The 20,776-nt window shown below is 39.5% G+C and overlaps 2 protein-coding genes across 2 annotated transcripts in view; both read right to left on the reverse strand.

Moving 5' to 3' along the window:
• The window catches only part of nol10 (nucleolar protein 10), a 28,335-nt gene extending 20,554 nt beyond the window's left edge, over positions 1-7,781 (reverse strand). Inside the window, exons 1-10 of the mRNA XM_076299645.1 lie at positions 7,596-7,781; positions 7,184-7,229; positions 3,440-3,538; positions 3,183-3,260; positions 1,569-1,606; positions 1,279-1,415; positions 1,119-1,184; positions 827-887; positions 639-724; positions 385-463 (exon numbers count right to left, since the gene is read on the reverse strand). Of these exons, the coding sequence (XP_076155760.1) occupies positions 385-463; positions 639-724; positions 827-887; positions 1,119-1,184; positions 1,279-1,415; positions 1,569-1,606; positions 3,183-3,260; positions 3,440-3,538; positions 7,184-7,229; positions 7,596-7,661 (756 nt within the window). The 5' untranslated portion in view covers positions 7,662-7,781. The remainder of the gene's footprint in view (positions 1-384; positions 464-638; positions 725-826; positions 888-1,118; positions 1,185-1,278; positions 1,416-1,568; positions 1,607-3,182; positions 3,261-3,439; positions 3,539-7,183; positions 7,230-7,595) is intronic.
• A 2,957-nt stretch (positions 7,782-10,738) lies between these two features.
• On the reverse strand, positions 10,739-14,407 carry LOC143139434 (cytochrome P450 2F2-like). The gene is made up of 9 exons (XM_076300028.1): positions 14,246-14,407; positions 13,639-13,801; positions 12,555-12,707; positions 12,262-12,422; positions 11,975-12,148; positions 11,744-11,882; positions 11,456-11,643; positions 11,207-11,348; positions 10,739-10,985 (listed from the first exon to the last, which is right to left on the reverse strand). The coding sequence occupies exons 1-9, from the start codon at positions 14,405-14,407 to the stop codon at positions 10,798-10,800; spliced, it is 1,470 nt and encodes a 489-aa protein (XP_076156143.1). The 3' UTR covers positions 10,739-10,797.
• Positions 14,408-20,776: the final 6,369 nt, after the last annotated feature.

Genomic DNA, 20,776 nt, shown 5'->3' on the forward strand with positions numbered 1-20,776 from the left:
CCCTCTGTTGCACGCACGCTATTTGTTTATCCAGCACCGGCTTTGCAAATAACGATGTCCAAAGGCAAGGTAGAATATTTTGCATGACTTATAAAAGTACTATGTATTGCGACATCAGATGCAAGTCAAATTTGTAGTTTCTTATGTCTCATTCCATCGAACTACAGATCCTCTACCCGATCTGGCAAACTTACATAGTGCGGTTATAGCCGATAGAGGGCTGCGAAGCGAATGCAGAATTGCCGTTCACCCTGTTACGAGTTCATGAACCACTGAAACGATTTTGGAAACATAATTTTAAGGTATAATATAATAATTTTGGTGTTGCTTTAAGGCATCAGTCTCCACCTGCTTAGCCATGTGGTCTATAAAGCATCCACTCACCTGACCAGTGCTGGTTCCCACTGCCATCCCAAGGGAACCATTGAATTTGAGTGCAGTTACTGATGGCAGGCCATCAACTCTGTCAAAAGTGCGTGCACACAGACACACACACACACACACACACACACACACACACACACACACACACACAAAGGTTTTGGATGTGATGAGATTATAGTGAAGTATACTGAAAACAATTTGATCTATGGTGGTGATGGTAGAAGAAGAAAAACTCCACGAGTGTGAGGACTCACTCTGTGCTATCAGTCACACTGCTCAGGGCACAGTCTAGAATGCTCACACGATTCCTGGCACGCGGATCCCAGCATTCAACCTTGCCCTGCAAAACACACATACAAACATTATACACATTGCCCACCTATACCATCCAAAAGTCTAAATATAGGAGCTACAGATACTGCAAGTCTTCAACTTCCCCTACCTCTATTGTCCCAGTTGCAAACAGGTGATGAACAGGGTTGATGTCGCACACATTGTGCTCTCTGTAGACAAGACACCCAACCCCACCCAAGAGGGTAAAATGGTGAGAGTGGAAAAGTTCTGACATATCAACATTTCTCTGACATGATTAGAGGTCATGTGTTCTGACATATGTGACTATGTATGAACTATATATGAAAATGGAAACTTCAGAAGAATGAATAAGGAAGTAGACAAAGACAGAACAGAAGTGGGCTTGGTACTGGTGCTCCACCTAGTGGGAGGATACTCACACTGCACTGGTCTCAAGAGAGTTGAGGAAACGGCCTTGTTCCAGATTCAATCTATATATTTCAGAACTGGAAGAGCAAATCAAAACAATGTATACTGCATTACATATCAGAAAAGGAAGCGATCCATCCTCATACCATAAATGCCTGAATGAGACCTTACCTGGCCCCCACAAAATACAGGTCACAGGAGGGGTAGTGATAGGAGAAGTCTCGTCCAAACTTTGGAATTCGTGTTTTGTAGTAGAAGCCATGCTGGGAGTGAAACGCAACGTAGCGGTCCATATGGAGAAACACCAGCTGCACCCAAATGGAACACACGAGTGTACAATGAGTAAATGAGCATGTGCATGGTAAATGGTAAATGGTAAATGAGTGCGCAAAAGTACAAGTAAACACACACAGAAACAGTCTTGCTGATACAATAAGGACTCTATATATAAAATGTCTTACCTTGGAATAGTCATCAGAAAGGATGTCAAAGGCAACAACTGAAAAAGAAAATAAATAATAATAATTATTATATTTTATATATAATTATTATATATAATTGTATATATAATTATTATATATAATTAATAAATACCATCACTGTAAAAACTAAAATAATACTAGGGTCGAACGATACCAGCATCAGGTATCGGGTCAATACCGTGCTCGCGCCGATACAATGCGGCTATCTAATTAAATATTGCCTGTCTCTACAACAATATCTTCGAAATTTTGTCCACATTTTTTTACAGTTACAGTTAGTAGCTTAGTTTATAGCATAGAACCTATATACATGTACAGTAATCATGCATGCGTGTGACAGCATTGGGTCATAAAATAAAGACACACCAACGAGGGGAGACACATGAACATAAATAGACTATCAAAACAAAAGATAGTTGAAAAACATCACTGTCGGGTCTGTCGATAAGCGTATGTGGCTCAAATCAGCGTGGCATGGGCAGAACCTCCGTCGGTTTTTCTACAGCCAGTTCAACATTTCTCACTTAACATGATTTCTTAATGAATTATGCCAGTCTACAGCAACTTCACTGACTCTGGAGCTCAGTAGATATTACATTAGGGCTCCACAATTAATCGAATTTTAATTCACGATTTTGGCTTCCCACCATCAAATTTGCGTGATCGAGCGATATTAAAAATGCGTACCCCACCCATAGAACGCTCCACTACGAAACAAATCAAGCGCTCCTTAAACCTGTCTGACCATGTGCCTGCATTTAGGCAAAAAATCGAATGTGTGGCACACAAGCGGCTCATCCATTGTTTCGGAAATATTTCAGCTTTCAGGCAAGAAACCTGCTTGCTTCCTCTGATGTAGGCTATAATAAGAGTGGAACTGATGACGGGATCCGTGAGTTCTGTTTATGAAACTAACAGACTACATGTGTGGAACCTACGATGTGCATATGCGTTTTAAGACACAACACTCAAAATGAGTGAACAATAATTAAAATGTAGCCTATGCACTATGCAGTGTTTTACTAATCAACGAATAACCAATCGACTAAACTCGTGGAGGAGAAGCAGAGCCAGAGTTATCGGGAGCTTTGGGAGGATTCACGGTGGGTCGTTACGTTTTGGGCCAGTCTGAATATTGTGAGCTTAATATTGCCTTTGACGTTTATTTGCAGCTTGGGCTGTGCGGTCTCAGCCCCTCACTCGCAGTCTACCCAAATATTAACAAAGTAGCACACACAAAAACTGCTCGAAGGTCGCAGCCAAGCCTATATTTGCAGCAACTTGGGGGAGTAAATGTGGGGGACAAATGTGGTGAGCCAGATAGCAAGTCCAATATATTTAGGGGAAAAAATAACTAAAATGAATGAATAATTGTGATAAATAATAGTGATCTCAATATTGATCAACATAATTGTGATTATCATTTTGGCCATAATCATGCAGCCCTAGTGCACATTGACACATGTAATACCCCTTGGCATTGAGTAGATATTCAGTTCATGTGAAAAGCATTAGATCTCCATACAACCAGTTTCATTGCCATTTTGTCCTCATTATAGTGCATATGGGAGGTATCTCAAAACTATTGCTTACCATCAGAGTCCAAACACCTCTCAAATTTCAAAGATAACTGATAAGTGTCATAGCAGCGTATCCTGGGTTTGTAGGTGCCTGCAAAATCATGTGAACAAGTAACAGGTTACACTTACACTTATATATGGCTGCAGAAAGACATAACATTGACTTCAAATTTAATTAAACATATTTAAAAATAAACAAATAATAAACAAACATTACTAATATGCCATATATTAAAATATCTCAGGTCATAAATATGTTCTAAGGCTTACCTGCAGCCAAAATGTACTGCCCATCACGTGACACTTTGAGTGAGGTACACACTGTAGGCATCTCAAAATCCTGTATCAGTTCAATCCTACGTTGGATATCTAAGGGGAAACACAATGTTCAGTAAATCGCCTCCATACTAGAGCTTGATAATGTGCTCTTCTAATATGCCATTGAGCAGCATCACTTGTTGGTGGTAGAGCCTCCGATCCTCAACATCTCGAAAAACAGAGTGGCTCTGGCATAGTGTTGTCACGATACCAAAATTATGACTTTGATACAATACATGCCATAAATATCTTGATACTCGATACTGAAGCGATATCCAAATCCTGAAATATCTGGAAAAGAAAGGACGCAGGCCTCCTCCAAGTGTATTGAGTCATTTGTGTTGAATTTGGTGCACTTTTGGTTAATTCTGGGTTTCAAACTTCTAAACTTCCTACATAATTATTATTTTTGTAGTCAGTAAAATAGTAGTTTGTGTGTGATTAAGTCCTTTATTTTTTATTATAGCTCATTTATATTGTGTGATGTTTTGGCAATAAATTACCTTTAAATAGCCAAAGTAGGCTAGATCAAGGTCAGTGTTCAAATTACTGCATGCAAATCACTTAATGCTATGCAGAAGAGCCTAATCTTTAGGCCATCTGATGTAGACTACCCTAGGCCTTCCTGTGTTTATTGGATTTCTTTGACAGTTGCAAAGGGAAAAAGTGAAGTCTTCTTTGCTCCCAGTGTAATTTAATAAGTACGTTTCAACCACTCTTTGGGTCTTAATCAGATATGCCTACACCATTATTACATTACATTACATTACATTTGGCTGATGCATTTTTAAACAAAGCGACTAACAACATGGTAACTGTTAAGTTTTAAAGCAATTCTCTCAACAATTTTAGGACAATTTAAAAACGGTAGAGTACAGTAAGAATAAGTGCATCAGTGAGTGCTGTTTTTAAACAGTTGAGTGTCAGTTCAAGATGGATGGTAAGTGCTAGGATCAGCAAGACTTGTTGTAAGTGGTGCTCTGAGAGGATATGTTCTCTAAAGAGCTGGGTCTTCAGGAGTTTTTTAAAAAAATGGAGAGGGATGGCCCTGCCCTTGTAGGAACTGGCAGTGTGTTTCACCAACGAGGAACAACAGATGAGAAAAGTTTGGATTGGCCTGAGCGTATCTGTTGCAATATCTGTGTGCATTCCTACATTAGGTCTATTTCTTTGATAGTCAACATCATTTGCTACCACATAACAAATACCAAATAACAATACAAAAGTTTCTTACAAACTTTCCTGCATACTTCTTTAATGTGCTGCAGTCAGATGGGTGCCCTAAAGACATAACTAGATCTTGAGCATCTATTACCAGTGTTGAATGAGCAGTTTTTGTAGTGATCACTACTGGACATTCCACATTGCTAGACAGCACTTGAGTGAGGATGACTTATTTCCACTTCACAAATAACCATCGCTATCTGCAATAACTACAGTACAGGGACATTAATCAGTTCATAGCTGAGGATTTGTCCTAGGTCCACTTCCCTTTCAGCATCATATGCAGTAATGATGCACTGGAGAATGTTTCTTTTTGTTGCACTATAAAGGATATCTTGTCTAAATTTTATTTTTATTTGCAAATAATGCAATCTCCATAGCACTCTTCAGCAACCCTCAAACATGCACACTCTTCCATTTTTTTGCATGGCTGGGATTTGAATGATAGGAAAGAGCACCAGTGAGATGTTTTAACTAGGCAAGCACAGTCACCTTTAAAGTAAAAAAAAATACAGTGTAAATCCTCTGTAAAGACTGACAAATGTTCATAATAGTTAGTGACAAAGTACTTTCTACAGAAAAATGAGTAGTCACTTACTATTCTATCAATTTATTATCAAGGAATCTATTTTGCTTCTAAACGTCATACTGAATTTTAGCTATTATTTCAATTTATATTTAAATTTGATCTTATCTTCATTTGCTACTTGAGGGTCATTGGGGTAATTCCTGTCCTGTCCTACAACATATCTGATACATAAAGAGTATATTAATGCCTTATTTTTTGCAATTCCTGTGATATCTGATGGCAAAACCAAAAAGTATGTGAATTATGCTAATTATGCTAATTAGCAAGCTTAAAACTCAAAATTGAGCTTGGTAAACAAAATATTTGAATCCAGCACCCTCAAATTGTGTGAAATAGCCCCTTTACCGACTTTTCCTAAAATTTGCCAACTGGACTTTTTCTGAAAGTTTGTTAGCTATCTGCTCTCCCTCTATTAGAACTGACATGCAGATTAGAACTAGAGAATGTAATTCCAGGGAATTACGAGTGCATGAAAAAGCAAAAATGGCTGCTGAATGAAATATTGTTGAATATTGTCTAAAATATAATCTAAGTAAAAAGATGGAGGTCAGATAGAGAAAAAAGCTGGCGGGGAGTCATAATTGATGACAGCTGACAGTTGGAATGGGCGAACAGTTAAATAGTTGAGTAGTTTAAATAGTTAATTTATTTTATAGCGAATTATTGTATTGAGGACTTATTTTGAAGTTGAGGACAGAGGAAACAGTTGGCGGGAGTTGTAGTTGATGACGACTGACAGTTGGAATGGCTGAACAGTTAAATAGTTGGATAGTGAAAATCGTTGGGTTATTTAATAGAGAATTATTGTTGTGAGTACTTTTATTTTGAACCAGTTGTGGGCAGAGGAAACAGTTGGCGGGAGTCATAGTTGATGACAACTGACAGTTTGAAAGGCTGAACAGTTAAATAGTTGGATAGTTAAAATGGTTAAATTATTTAAAATGGAATTTACATCCTGCATCCACAGCACAGAGGCAGGCTAACGAAACACAATTGTTGCAAACGTGTGTATAATGGCAGAGCCGGCGAAGTATGAAGAGAGTATGAGACTGTATGCTTAAAGCCTGAGAAACTGACAGTTGATCGAGATGGCCTGGCCACCTGGCAGAAGATTCTAATTGCTGTGATGTCGGAAATTTTAATAGTTTTTAATTAATAGTTTAAAGTATAAAACTTACAAAGATGAAACATACCTAGCACTCTTGTCCTAAGTAAGACCTACGTACAGGGATGGATTACTGCACGGGCCTACTGGGCCCAGGCCCAGGGGCCCAAGGGGTCAGGGGGCCCTGAAGCCCAAGCCTTTGCATGGAATCATTGCCTCAATATCAACAAATCAGGATGTAGGCTATGAATCTGATTGAATTTAGTATTGGCCATCTCCAAAATGCACCAGAATACAGGAAATCACATCAAACAAATTAAAAAAATTCTGGGGGAGGACCCCCAAACCCCACCTCCCACATATACGACAATAAGTGGGGGGCCCTTAATACATCTGGGCCCAGGGGCCCAAAAGTTCATAATCCGCCCATGCCTACGTAACATAGTTTGAATGAAGTTTCTACTTTAAACGGTTGAAGCTGCATTAAACGCGTTAGAAGAAGAAGAATAAGAAGCCTAGGAAGAACAGTACAGTGCATTTCCATGCACTGTAATAAGAAGCCTAAGAAGAACAGTACATAAGAAGCCTAGGAAGAACAGTACAGCACATTTTCATGCACTCTAATGAGTACTAGGACATACTTGATCTAGATAGGCTATAGATAGATAACGAAGAAATCAAAATTGGTAATATTACTGGCTGTTTGACTGAATGACCTGTAGAATGCGATAATGCAAAAAAGTTCATGATAAAGCATGTGATTCCATCTACAACTCACCAACATCACTTTTTTGCAAAGCCCTTTTCTTCCGGTCTGACAACCACTGCAGCAAGAAAATATAAACAATGGTTAGTTCTGCGCAAAGCCATTGTAAATTCTTTGAGTATCAGCATGAGCCGTGTGTTGACATTGTAACTTAACATAACATTAGCTGGCACTCGAAAGACGTGGAAGCTAGTCAACACAGCTAACGTAGCATGTAAGTCTGATATTCATGAATAAAGTTTGAAAGTTTGAAAACCTCTGGTTTGAATGACAACGCTTATTTAAAAATATGACTACAGTTACAACTTTCCTCATTTAACCCACATTTACGCCACCAACATATTACAGCACAATACAGTACATAACATAACCCATGTCAGGCTAAAGCGTGTTACTGTTAGCTTGCTGCTGAACAGCATCTTACCTCAGGCAGTGATTTTCCATAGCTCAGATTGTAAATCTTCACGTCATTTACGGTGGATACCTGCATGGCTATATTTGTCAGAATCACACACAAACCATACTGTAATATCTAACTATTGTAAGAAATTGTATTGTTGGTTAACTACAGTGACTTCACTCATGCTTTCCACGTTGAGTCAACAACAGGATGTGATGTGCACTACAGTTGTGGGCCGTGTGAAACACTTAGTAGTAGCCCAAATAGTTCCGCAATTTCGCAAGCGGACAGGTCATTTTTCCAATTTGTCTGTTGTTGGGTGTCTGCGAGGCCCCTCACAGGGGACACAGACAGCAAACATGTTTGTGCTGTGTAGCAGACATGTGGACTCGAGTCACATGACTTGGACTCGAGTCAGACTCGAGTCATGATTTTAATGACTTCAGACTCGACTTGATAAAATTCGGCATGACTTGCGACTCGACTTGGACTTGAATACTATTCACTCGAGACTTGACTTTGCCTCTTTGACTTGTAATGACTTGAAATGTCTCGTGTCAAAAAATAATTTCCTGATCGTGGACCAGTCACCCCAGAGATGCTTTCACCTCGCGACGAAAAAACAAAACATAGTGGACACAAACAGGCAGAGCAGTGATCAGTGCTGCTGTTACCACCACACTCATCACGCACTGTGTGTAGGGCACCAAGAGACAGAGGAAGGACCAATATTAAATAAATATTAGCTTTACTGCAAACTGATTTGCATTCTTGTTAGAAAACGTTTACAATGTCAAAATGTATCAACAGCTTGTTACGTAAAGATGATACTTTTCGGGTCCTCTCCATTAAGATCCAACTTGAATGTATGCTAGCCCAGCCTACTCCATTTAATTGAGAACGCGTCTCAGCGCGCACGAAAGGGAGAGAAATGTAGGCCTATGAAGGGAATGAAGGAAACAAAGACGAGATTAGAGGAAATTGCGGATTTATACTCACTACTGTTATAAACTGTGAAAGCCAGGGCACTTTGACATAGGCTGCACTCACTGTAATTTGGAAAATGGACAAGAATATGAAGAGTTGTCTTTGCCTTTGTGTAAAGGAACTGGTGAGTCTTGAATTCTTAATTCGTTTACATGAAGCACATGATATTATGCCGATTAAAACGCATTCCACATACCTAGGTGGCTACTGGCTATACCAGGCTCATAATTCACTTTTAATTGCAAACAGAAAATGTCTAGCAAGCATCATGCCATTACATGCTTTTATTTCCAAATGAATGAAAGCTGTTTGTGCCAACTTAATATCATGCGTATCACTGTTAATATTGTGCTATACATGTGGCACAAACAATGTTAGAGTTTGTGGACTAGCCATATTTGAATGGAGCTGGTAAAAAAAGATCATTAGCCCAACACAATGGGCTTAAAGTGACAGTGCACCTTTTACAAATGAGTTAAACAGCATCACATGTATAGTATTTAAGAAATGAATATTTTAAAACAAAATTACTATGTCATTATTATCCTTTAAATAATATAGAAGTGTTTTACTTTTACCTTTGTGGTTACTAAGTAATTTTGTGATTTATGCTGTATTTAATATGCCATATAAGAAGCTTAGTCTTTAGGGAGAAAATTTACTTTTTAATCGCAATTAATCTTGATTCATTCATTTAAAAATATGAGATTAATTAGTTATTTTTTTAATCGTTTGACAGCCCTAATAAAAACGTAAAATATTTAACTGCAGCAATTTACTAATGTAGCCTATGTGACGATTCTTCTCGTCGCCATTTATTGTAATCGTTAACCATGACCTTGGCTTCCCTTATGAGTGCCACTGGCAGACAGCCTAATAAATTGTTTGCAGGCAAATCTGTGGCCTAACACAGTGAAATGCCATCAGTCAAATTATTACAGTGGACGCCGCAATTTGGAAAAGCAATATATATTTGCTGCTGTGCTGAGTGTCTTGTAGCTATCCGTTTCGTACAGATTACGGTATGCTCATGCGTATATTTCACAGGTATGCGCATGCATATATCGTAATAGATTTCAAGACAGAACCATTGAACATATTTTAATCTGTATTTAGAAAAAACATACTGTAGATTAGATTGATGTGTTAAAATTATGATCGATAGTCTAATAATGGCATTATAAAGTGAAGAGTACCTGATGACTTGTTCAGGACTTGGACTTGGACTCGACTTGGCTTTGAGGTGACTTGGACTTCAATTCAATTTCAATTTCAATTTATTGTGCTTATAGAGCGCCAAAACATAACACATGTATCATGGCGCTTTACAGAATGTAGGCATTCTTGGACTCGACTTGCCCTTCTCCGTCTTTACTTGGGACTTGACTTGGACTTGACTGCTAAGACTTGCCAAACAGTGACTTGGTCCCACCTATGCTGTGTAGCCTACCCTCAATTTAGTTGTTTCCCCCATTAGGCTTCTTTGCCTTTACCATGACAGGAATCTGGCAAAGACGGCTTCAAAATTGTGTTTAGGCCTACTGAGGGAATTCTGGATCTCTTTTTACAATTCCACAAATCAGAACATCTAACACACAGGTTTCTCCATAAAACAAATCCATCCAATGTAGGTAAACAAATCCATCATAATAAAGATACCTATTAAAGATAGGTTAGCCGAGGCTACTAACCTAAGTGAGGACAATAAAAAACCGTCTCAGTGAATAAAATAACTGAAGTCTATGGCACGACACGAAGATGTGAGCAGGGCTGTGATATTTGCTGAATTGTGGTGTGTCAACAACAGATAGTTTGCATACTCGACAGAACATATTTCTTGGCATCATTTTTGAACTGTGCCCTTCAGGTTATCATCCTACTGATTAACTTGAGAAAGACATCAGACAAATCCAGATTGAGATTTATTTTAACCATTGTGTTAAATCTAAATGTTAAATCTCTACTTAAAAGGTAAACACACCAAAGATGAGAAAAATACAATATATGCACATTTAATAATGATTTTTTAGTCATAATACAAAGTGAAGGTCTCTTGACATTTTAGCTTATTATGAAGATGCAAGATCTGTAACAGTATAGGCAAAATGTCTAGAATTAGCATTGACCCAAAATTGACCATTCTGTCTATTGTTTATCCTTGTGTGGAAGTGCATTTTAAATTTGGAATAATATTTTATTCAAGATTCCTTCCTATTGTTTTTATTGTGGTTCTACAAGCCTATTCTGTCCTCCTCAGAGTCACAGTCATGCTGTAAGGTTTGGGTGTCAAGGTCACACCAAAAACGGGAGTGAAGTCTGGATCTCCAGCATCCTCAGGCCAGGCAAACTTGAAGCGACGCAATAGAGTGACCATGATCAAGAAGAGTTCCATACGGGCCAAACCCTCACCAAGACAGACACGGGGACCTGCCACATGAGAATGCATAAATGTAGAGAAATGTTTGGAACGTTGATGGAGGGATGTTTGGAGATGTTTGAGTACACAGTCAGGACAAGTGTCTCCACATGCCTGTTAATCAATATTCTCTGGCCTACTAATTAGCAATAGTGAGCAGAAGTGAGTGTAGTGGATATTTTAGGGCATTATGACTCATGCATATTTTGCATATCACATACTAGCATCTTACCAACAGAGAAGGGCATGAAGGCCTCAGGCTTCTCAAACTCTCCCTGTTCATTTAGGAAGTTGGAAGGATTGAACTCATGAGGAAACTTCCATTGTCCCTCCTCACGCATGGCAGACCCCAGGTTAGGAACGATCAAAGTGCCCTGTGAGAGAGAGGAGATGAAACCATTTACCATTTCAGTTAAGTTCAGCTGCAGAGATATTTGAATACAATAAATGAAACGAGTTCAAATTGTTCCAGCCATCTTGCCTTAGGGATATGATACCCCAACAGCTCTGTGTCTTTAGTTGTGCAGTGGAACACGCTGAGAGGCACAGTGTTGGCGATACGCTGTGATTCATGGACAACAGCTTGAGTGTAAGGCATTCTGTGTCTGTCTTCAAAGCAGGCCTGGTCTTTGCCCTCCAGAACCTCCTCAATCTCTTGATAACATTTCTCTAAGGTAGCACAGAGACAGTTCACGGTGACCAAACAGACTAATGCCTTTGTGATATCTGCATGAACTGTGACATAAGCAAAGTTGTGTCAAGAACAAACCCTGAATATCTGGATGAGTGGACAGATAAAGGAAAGCAGTGAGAAGAGTGTTGGAAGTGGTGTCTGTTCCAGCAAAATGTAGGTCCAGGATATACATCATAAGCTGTGGCTCTACAAATGTGGACCCATCTTCTCCTCTCTAGGCAGGAGTGGAAAGGTATGATGAGAACCATGCAAATACAGATAACATGGAAAATGTTTTCCTGTGAGGGACCCTGCCATGATGCAAACCTTATCCATCTCATCCAGGTAACAGTCAATGAAATCCCGTGGCTGCCCTGGGATCCTGGTCTTCTTATGGTGATTGATTAAATCCATGCTCATTTTCTGTGCTGTTGCAGCATTCTCAAAAGCCCTTTGGAAAGGCAGGGGCCAGCTCCTTACCATAGGAAAAGTGTCATAAACCTGCAGGAGAAGGAATATTAGAGTCAAATCTAAATCCCAAAAGATGCCTATACTTTGGTCATAAACATATTACATTGGAAAAAGACAGCATAACATGGTTACTAATACCGTACCATGGCCCAAGGTCCATTGGTAATCTTTGCATTCTCAGTGTAGAGCTTGATAAAAATCTTTAGGGCCTCGTCATTATACTCATAACGTGCTCCAAAGAGAACAGTGCAAATTATATTGGAGGCAGCATTGTGGAACATAGTCTGCGGGCTCATGGATTTTCCTGTAGAAACATTTAATCGATATCATCCATAACATTTTGCTAATTGTTTTAATATTTCAGATCATTTTGAACATATCAAAGTAAAACGAATATGCCAAAACAAGACTTAGTACAACTAAATATTACTCATACCAACACTTTGGTCCAATTTTGCAATAACATAAGAAAGCTCTCTGTAGATTCTTTCTTCCATTGACTGCTTCCCCAAACCAAAGTTCCTCAGGGTCATCAGTGCAAATCGCCTGTGGTCCCTCCAGCTGGACCCATAGTCTACCAGAATCACACCTACAGAGCAGAAGTAAAGTGTTTAATCAATCCAGTGCAGTTTTGTTTTTATTTGCTACTGGGCTTCCCCAGTTGCAGAGTATTTTTCTCAAATGTCGTAAATACCACTCTAGCAACCTTCCCGCTGGATATGGTAAACTGGCAAAAATAATCTCTGAAGAGCCATGTCGACTGACAAGGTACACAGTTTCATACAAATTGCCGTAAAGTAATTTGTGAATCTCCAGGTGAGTGAAGTTGCAAGGCTGGTTCTCCATAGATGGGTAGGGTATGGATGGGAAAGTGCACCATTATCCCTACAAGTTAGTTTACCATCAAAATGACTTTTAGGCTGTTATATTAAGGTACAAACTTGCATAGGATGCCTTAAATCAACAATACTGATAAGCAAATCACAGTATCTCATTGCATCACAGACAACAAGTTCATTTAGCAGACACATTCATGGAAAGCACATTACAACATAGTGTAGATATGAATGGTCTTTTATCAGTATGTTTCCTTAACTGGACCTTATGTAACTGCATTGTTGTGATGTTTGCCCCTGTGGTCTTCCAGTCAAGCTATTTGAACATTAGACATCATGGACCACATTTAGTTTTAACAACAGTGCTGCCTTGGTGTTTCTGAATAACCTGGTAAACAAAACCTTTTCTTCTCGTCCACTACAAAACAATACACTTTCTCAGAAATAGGTCTATTTGAGACGTACCCTATATCCTGTTTGAAAACAGTGGATACATTACATACAATGTTTCATGTATGATGTAACTATGCATCATAGTTGCTTCCCTCTGTCACATCTAATTATCATAAGGGAGGAGTTGTTTCAACAAGTTGTAAATATTTACAACTATAGTTAAACAGCACAATATAATCTTACATAGTTGAAAAGCTAGCTATAATGATAAATATGGTTTATGGTGTTTACCTCGGCCTTGTGTAATATCGTTGACCATGAGGCCTTGAGGTCGCCCAGCAAAATCTACACCTTTCGTCACCAGAGCCTCCTTTATTGCCTCCACTCCATGCAGGAAAACGGCCGGCCTTGAGCCAATGAACACACTAAAAATCTTACCATATTTGTCTGACATCTACTGGCATGAAAAACAAAATACAATCTGTGAATGTTTGTTTGGTGTAGTGCAGCACATGCATATCTACACATACACACACAGGTCTCACGAAGATAGTTATTTTACAAGATGTACTGTGCATAGACCCCAACACTCAGTATAGACTATTCTGTATTGACATAAATAGAATAATATGACTGAAGATCTTATTCATGATGGAGATCAAGTTTTATATTCATGAAGATCAAATAAACTCACACTTGTTAGGAAAGAGATAAAAGACTACTATCTGAAAATCCTTCTACAGTATGTCTTGTCCACTGAATCTGCCTCAAAAATGAGTTTAAACATTGCTAATATCTCAAGACTAACTTCCCAATCTAAATCTCTATATCCTGACAAACCTCTCTGAAAAATGGAGCAAAGTTCATGGCAAGACACTGGAAATTAATAATATTTTACCCGCTGTAGATCATTTAGTGGGTTGAGCACGCTGAACTCCAGCAGGTTCCCAAAGAAAGGCAGGGGCCGGGGACCAGGAGGGAACTTGTTTGGCCTGCGAGTCCTGAGCTGGACAAGGACCAGGCACACACAGATCCACAGCAGAATCAAAGCAGCCCACATGATGACTGTTGGCCTACTACTCTGTGCTCTTAACTTTAAACTCTGAGATAAATAGCGAGAACAGCCCGCCCACTTAGTGTGTGTGTGTGTGAGAGAGAGAGAGAGAGAGTGTGTGAGAGAGAGAGAGTGAGTGAGAGAGAGAGAGTGAGTGAGAGAGAGAGTGAGTGAGAGAATGAGAGAAAGAGACCTGTGACGAGTCAGTTTTGATAAACAAAATTACGTTTAGTTCAACAAATGTAATAAATCATTTTGTTTTGGACCGAATAAAATTCTATAACCACAACTTAATACTGAGGCCAAGATTAGGATACAATAATGTTTGCAAGCCATCTAAGAATAAATAGTACCTCATTACTATACCTAGCTATTAAAATTAGACCAAATTATTAACAAATAATAAGCACAACTGTAACCTGATACAAATATTTTAAAATTAGATGCATCCAAAAAGCCTTTCAGATAAAATAAAATAAGAAATAAGATAAGACTTTATTTAATCCCACACTGGGGAAATTAACAGCCATGGAAGATGGATCCAGCAATAGTAAGAATAAGCAGCAGAAATATTAAACAATATAAAAATTGAAAATAAATTGAAAAGAATAGAATAGTTAGCCTGACAAGCCAGACCCACATTAAAATGTAGGGTCTGGGCACTCACCGTTCGCAGTGCTCAGTCCGAGGGGCGGGATAATCGGTTGTCTTTCAAATTCCCTCTGCACGCAATAGGACAGCGCTGAGTCCCATGCGTTTTTTCACCAGCGGAGCTAGTTGGCTAGTTCAAACTTTTGCCAACTTAAAACAAGCTTAACTCGTGTCACACTGTTGGCCAAAAGCAACATCCATCTTCTTTGTTTTCAAGTAGCAGGGAATTCAAGCCAAACCGTTGCAACTCTGCCATCAATCATTATGTTAAGCCCGCCTAACAACTCTATACACGATTTGATTGGCCTGATAGAAGTTTAATTTTTCGAGCTCACAAGCCAACGGAGAGTTGCTAGACTAGCCCTGCAAGCAAATGTAATTTGCTGCCGCTAGGGTGCATCTAGATTTCTAGGCTATAGAATAGTGCAAACAGAGCCTAAATAATAACAGTGCAGTGCTTTATGACAGTGGTGATATAGAGCCTAAACAATAACAGTGCAGTGCTTCATGACAGTATTATAATAACAGTGCAGCGCTTCATGACAGTATTATAATAACAGTGCAGTGCTTCATGACAGTATTATAACTAGATGTACCGCAGAGCGGTACAAAATATGACCGCCGCCCAGTCCAGCACATTTTTTCCACAAAAACAAATCACGCTGAAAGGCCTATATGATTCTAACTGTCTCACTAAATTGCAAGGCCAGTGTTGGGGAGTAACGGAATACATGTACCGGCGTTACGTATTCAGAATACAAACTAGATGTACCGCATAGCGGTACAAAATATGACCGCCGCTCAGTCCTGCACATCCATTCCGCGAAAATAAATCATATTAATGAATTTGTCTCCATCTTCTACTCCATTCCCCACTCTTGAAACTTTTGTGTATGCTTGTTTGGAATGTGTGTTTGCTCTAAACAATCACAAGTAGGGCAGTTCATCACAGTCCATCCATTGCAACTGGACTGATGAAAGGTACACCTGTAGGCTACATTGTATTTGGGAAAAGCAGAAGGTAGCAGCATAATGTATTTATTTATTTATTATTAAACAAAACAATCCCTGTCAGTTCCATGCAGTTTTCAACAGCTATCAAGAAGAGAGGTCATGTCATGGATTTTTGTGAATGTTTCTTCTTCTACATATGCATACGTTTAGTCATCTAGTTCAAATGATATTCAGCTTTATTGTCAATGCACAAATTAAATACCAGTAGTCTAAAACAAAATGCCGTTTTACCCAGTGGTGCAAATAACTGACATGTCCAAAAGGGCCTTCATGAAATGCGTTGCGAGACTGCTCATACACATTTTAACGGGCAAAGTTGAATAGCTACTGTCCGTTATTGTTTGTGCAAATAATATGCTGATTCATGTTCCCTTGCATTTTGCAACTATGAGGTCCATGGTTAAGCTCAATCTTTTGACGCAATCTTTTGATTTTCACCCAGCCTAGTCCATGGTAGGCGCCCGATAGAAATATTGTTTAATTTTGCGATTGAGATATCCACGCACTGGCGCCCCCCCCCTGCGACGTGTTCGCCCCCCGGCTTTAGAGCTATTCTAAATGCAAAAATGCATAGAGGGAGTTATGACAAAACCGTGACTGTTAACAAACTATAAGCTATAAGGTAGGCTATGCTAGGCCTATTACACAACACAAATTGTCACTAGGCTATGCTGGCGACCCAAATACAATCTCCTTTGGAACCAATGGCTTACACCTTACAGTATCAAGCTGCCACCTCTTGGCGAAAAGTTAATAGTTTTGCATATCAGTAGTAATACATTTCACGTAGCTGTGTGAATCACGGAAAGGGCGAATGAAGTGGACACTTTGGAATCCCCACTGTACAGTAGCTCAAGGTCTGTGGCTAAAGCAGCCATAATGAAAGCGTTATCATTGTTTGGATACTTCACACACACGTGTTTTTTAATCGCATAGACTACAACTACCAAGCTGGAATCAAAGCACATCGACTCCCCTCTCACACCCTAAACACGCACTTCGAGCAAACAAAAAGCGCCTCAGTCTCACAGAATAGCCATAGGCAAAACTGTATCTGACCGGTGTAACGTTGGTACTAAATCATCCATCGCAAAGAATGATTTTTGTAGCACGTGCAACAAATATGTGTAGGTACAGCCCTGCCCTGAATACATCTCAACGTGCGCTCTAAAACATCTGGTTTAAATGGAGATGTAGATCATCACGGGTGCGTTAATAAATCTACATTGCGGCGAGTTGACACAAATTATTCACTTTGACGAATTTATGTAGTTTCAGTTACTTTACTTTGAGCCATGCTCTTCCTTACTTGAATCACCTTTGAAAATAGAGGATTGAAGTAGCCTATATGGGTGTTTGGGAATGAACGTTGACTCAGATGCTTTTTGAGACCTTGAGCAGAAATGTCCCAGCCAGGTGTTTAGGATGCATCATAGACAGGTTATCTTTCAGGTAGCCTATATATTTTCCATTAAAAAACCATCACGTAGCGAACGTGTTGTGGCTAACTCACTTAGCTCCTGTTAGTAGCCTAGGTTATGGTCATAAGCAAATGAGATGACAGTCGAAAGATACAATTAGTGCTGTTATCGATTTGCTTGGTAGCCTATAAACGCATTTATGGTTTTCTACAAATACATCAATAATCAAATTGGCCTCCATCACTCAACCATGCTAACGGTAACATTATTTTACCTACGTTCTGCTATTGATAGGATTAACGTAGCCTACCTGCAGTAAAAAACAAGCATGTCCGATAAACATTCTCAGATTTATTTCGGCTTCAAGAGGAAATGGGAATTACATGTCATGCAGAAATCATCCTACCCTTAGACGTTCTCTGCGGTAAACTACTGTAGCCTACAGTCTTGTCCTTGTAGGAAGCGTAGTGTCTTTCCAACCCACTTTAGATTAACTTCCAACAAAATTACGTCTCACTGCAACGATGCGCCATCTAGTGGACAAACGACTACTTATCGCCAATACTGGAAATGCAGCCATGATGATGATGATGAATATTTATTTTGGCTTTCTTTTAATCCTACTGAATTTGTAATTATGTATCGGCCGTTCTAATACCGATAGTATGTGGGTGCCTGTGTGTGTGTGTGCATGTGTATATGTGTGCACCACCATCTACAGGCCAATGAGTGTACAGTCACTAAATGTACACATAACTTAATTTTTTAGACCCCCCCATGGATGAAATTCTACTAAACTTGGCATACCCCCAGAGAATGTCAGGTTAATCATACACATAAAATTTGGTGCAGTTCTGAACGTCTTTACTGAAGAGAGGGGCGATTAAAGCAGAATGATATTGCATTTTCATTTTTTACCGGGGGGGTGCAAATCACAAATGAGTGATTATGGGCTAGGTTGATGTGGGCCCTTGAGACCAACATACCATAAAAATGTCTTCATCCTCGGTGCCACGGTTCAGGTAGTTATTTAGGAAAAACTGCATTTTTTGGGTTTCGGGGGGCCCAGTGCGGAGGTGGAGTGGCCCCCGGGGACCAAACGAAATTTTTCCGTAAAAGTCTAGTGGGGCTACATACCCACCAAATTTCATGTGCCCCGGTGTTTCGGTGCCCCGGGTATTGTTGACCAAAATTTCAGGAAGTAGATGACGAAAAAAACAAAAAAAAAACTTTGACAATCCCTATATGACCGCTTCGCTAGCTTCGCTAGCGGCGGTCATAATTATGAGTAACTGTATTCCGATACAGTTACAAGTTAAATAAGTAAGTTGGTATTTAGAATACAGTTACATTGTTGAAATCAATGGATTACATGACGATACTTCTCTGTTTCATAAGTTTATTCACTCTCTAAATAAATTAAAGCAACTCCATTTCCCAAAAGCTCCTGAAAGCAACTATGATGAAATTGTTTACATGTTTAAATCCAAGCCCCGCCGTCTTGCACTAGCCTCAAAACGCAGCCAGCGCGCATTATGGACGCGTCATCGGAGACCCTGAATGACTGTTTGCACAGCAAATTAGGACTAAAGTAAGTGGAGGTAACTCCTGTTCCTCACTGATCGTGGTTCCTGATGTCTGTTCAAAGGATATTTTCCCAAGTATTAATAGCTCAGGCTACTTCGGCCAATCGGTTACACAGTTTGCTAAGCAATAAACAAAGCCTAGTTCACGTGTTGATTTAGACCTACAATAAAACCAATCTCTAAAATAGGCACTGCATTCTAAGTTTTTTATTCTAACTTAAAATAGATTTATGGATTATTACTTTTTTCTAATTTGATCTACATTTACGTTTTAAAATGAATTATATGGTGCAGCCTCTGAAGAATTATTCTTGCGAGTAGCATATTTTAACGTGCCGTTTTTGATTGTCATTACGCGATCACGTTCATTTTGAGAGCACTGATATACAGTAGCCCATAGTGTTTACATTTACAGGTTATTTGCGCGTTCCACCTGTCATATGCGCCCCTCACTTGTACTGGGTTGATGCCACCGAAAATCTCACAGGCACACCTTAATTATAATTTCTGGCTACACGCTTAAAGTAGCCTATTTATTATGACCGCCGCTAGCGAAGCGAAAAATTTCGTTTCGTCCCCGGGGTCCACTCCCCCCCGTGCGGGGCCCCCCGAACCACAAAAAAAGCAGTTTTTCCTAAATAACTACCTGAACCGTGGCACCGAGGATGAAGAATCTTTTATGGTATGTTGGTCTCAAGGGCCCACATCAATCTGGCCCATAATCACTCATTTGTGATTTGCACCCCCCCCCCCGGTAAAAAATGAAAATGCAATATTATTCTGCTTTAATCGCCCCTATCTTCAGTTAAGATGTTCAGAACTGCACCAAATTTTATGTGTATGTTTGACCTGGTATTCTCTGGGGGTATGCCAAGTTTCGTAGAATTTCATCCATGGGGGGGTCTTAAAAAAATTAGATTATGTGTACATTTAGTGACTGTACACTCATTGGCCTGTAGATGGCGGTGCACACATATACACATGCACACACACACAGGCACCCACATATATCGGTATTAGAACGGCCGATACATAATTACAAATTCAGTAGGATTAAAAGAAAGCCAAAATAAATATTCATCATCATCATCATGGCTGCATTTCCAGTATTGGCGATAAGTAGTCGTTTGACCACTAGATGGCGCATCGTTGCAGTGAGACGTAATTTTGTTGGAAGTTAAACGTGGGTTGGAATAACAATGGACGCTTCCTACAAGGACTATAGTTTACAGCAGAGAACGTCTAATAAGGATAGGATGTTCACATGAAATGTAATTCCCATTTCTTCTTGAAGCCGAAATAAATCTGAGGATGTTTATCGGGCATGCTTGGTTTTTACTGCAGGTACGTTAATCTTATAATATTGTAGCGTCGGCGCAAAAAGACAGTGTTAGCGTTCTCCCGCGCAGGGCATCCTGGGATACGAGAGCGAACATTTGGGGGGTTTATGTCTGTATTTCTCCTTATTTTTGAGTGTAATGTTAGCGTCTTTATTGTGACATGTTTCCCTTTTAGTTCTCCCTCGTGTGTGATCCTTTTTGTGTGGGGGGCTGCGTCCTCCCCTGTATGTGTAGTGTGTGCGTGTACTTGACCTGCCCCGTGTGTATTGTGTTCTTGGTCTGTATCCCTGCTCTCGTTCTCAGCATATAAACCTTTTGATTGGACAACTGTGTGTGTCGCTATCAAATCGTTACAATATCAAT

Source organism: Alosa pseudoharengus, unplaced genomic scaffold (assembly GCF_046254945.1).
Source record: "Alosa pseudoharengus isolate Yale_2024_CS ecotype anadromous, Long Island Sound unplaced genomic scaffold, YU_APseudo_1.1 YU_APseudo_1.1_scf_22, whole genome shotgun sequence".
Taxonomy (NCBI): domain Eukaryota; kingdom Metazoa; phylum Chordata; class Actinopteri; order Clupeiformes; family Clupeidae; genus Alosa; species Alosa pseudoharengus.

Bases quoted from the DNA above. Each gene is read 5' to 3' on its own strand.
- LOC143139434 (XM_076300028.1), bottom strand. From the start codon at position 14,407: ATGTGGGCTGCTTTGATTCTGCTGTGGATCTGTGTGTGCCTGGTCCTT. The intron at 11,883-11,974 runs GTTTGCATCATG...ACTCCTGCCTAG, and splicing joins ACCTGGATGAGATGGATAAG to AGAGGAGAAGATGGGTCCAC. The intron at 11,644-11,743 runs GTTTGTTCTTGA...GTGCTACCTTAG, and splicing joins CACTCATCCAGATATTCAGG to AGAAATGTTATCAAGAGATT.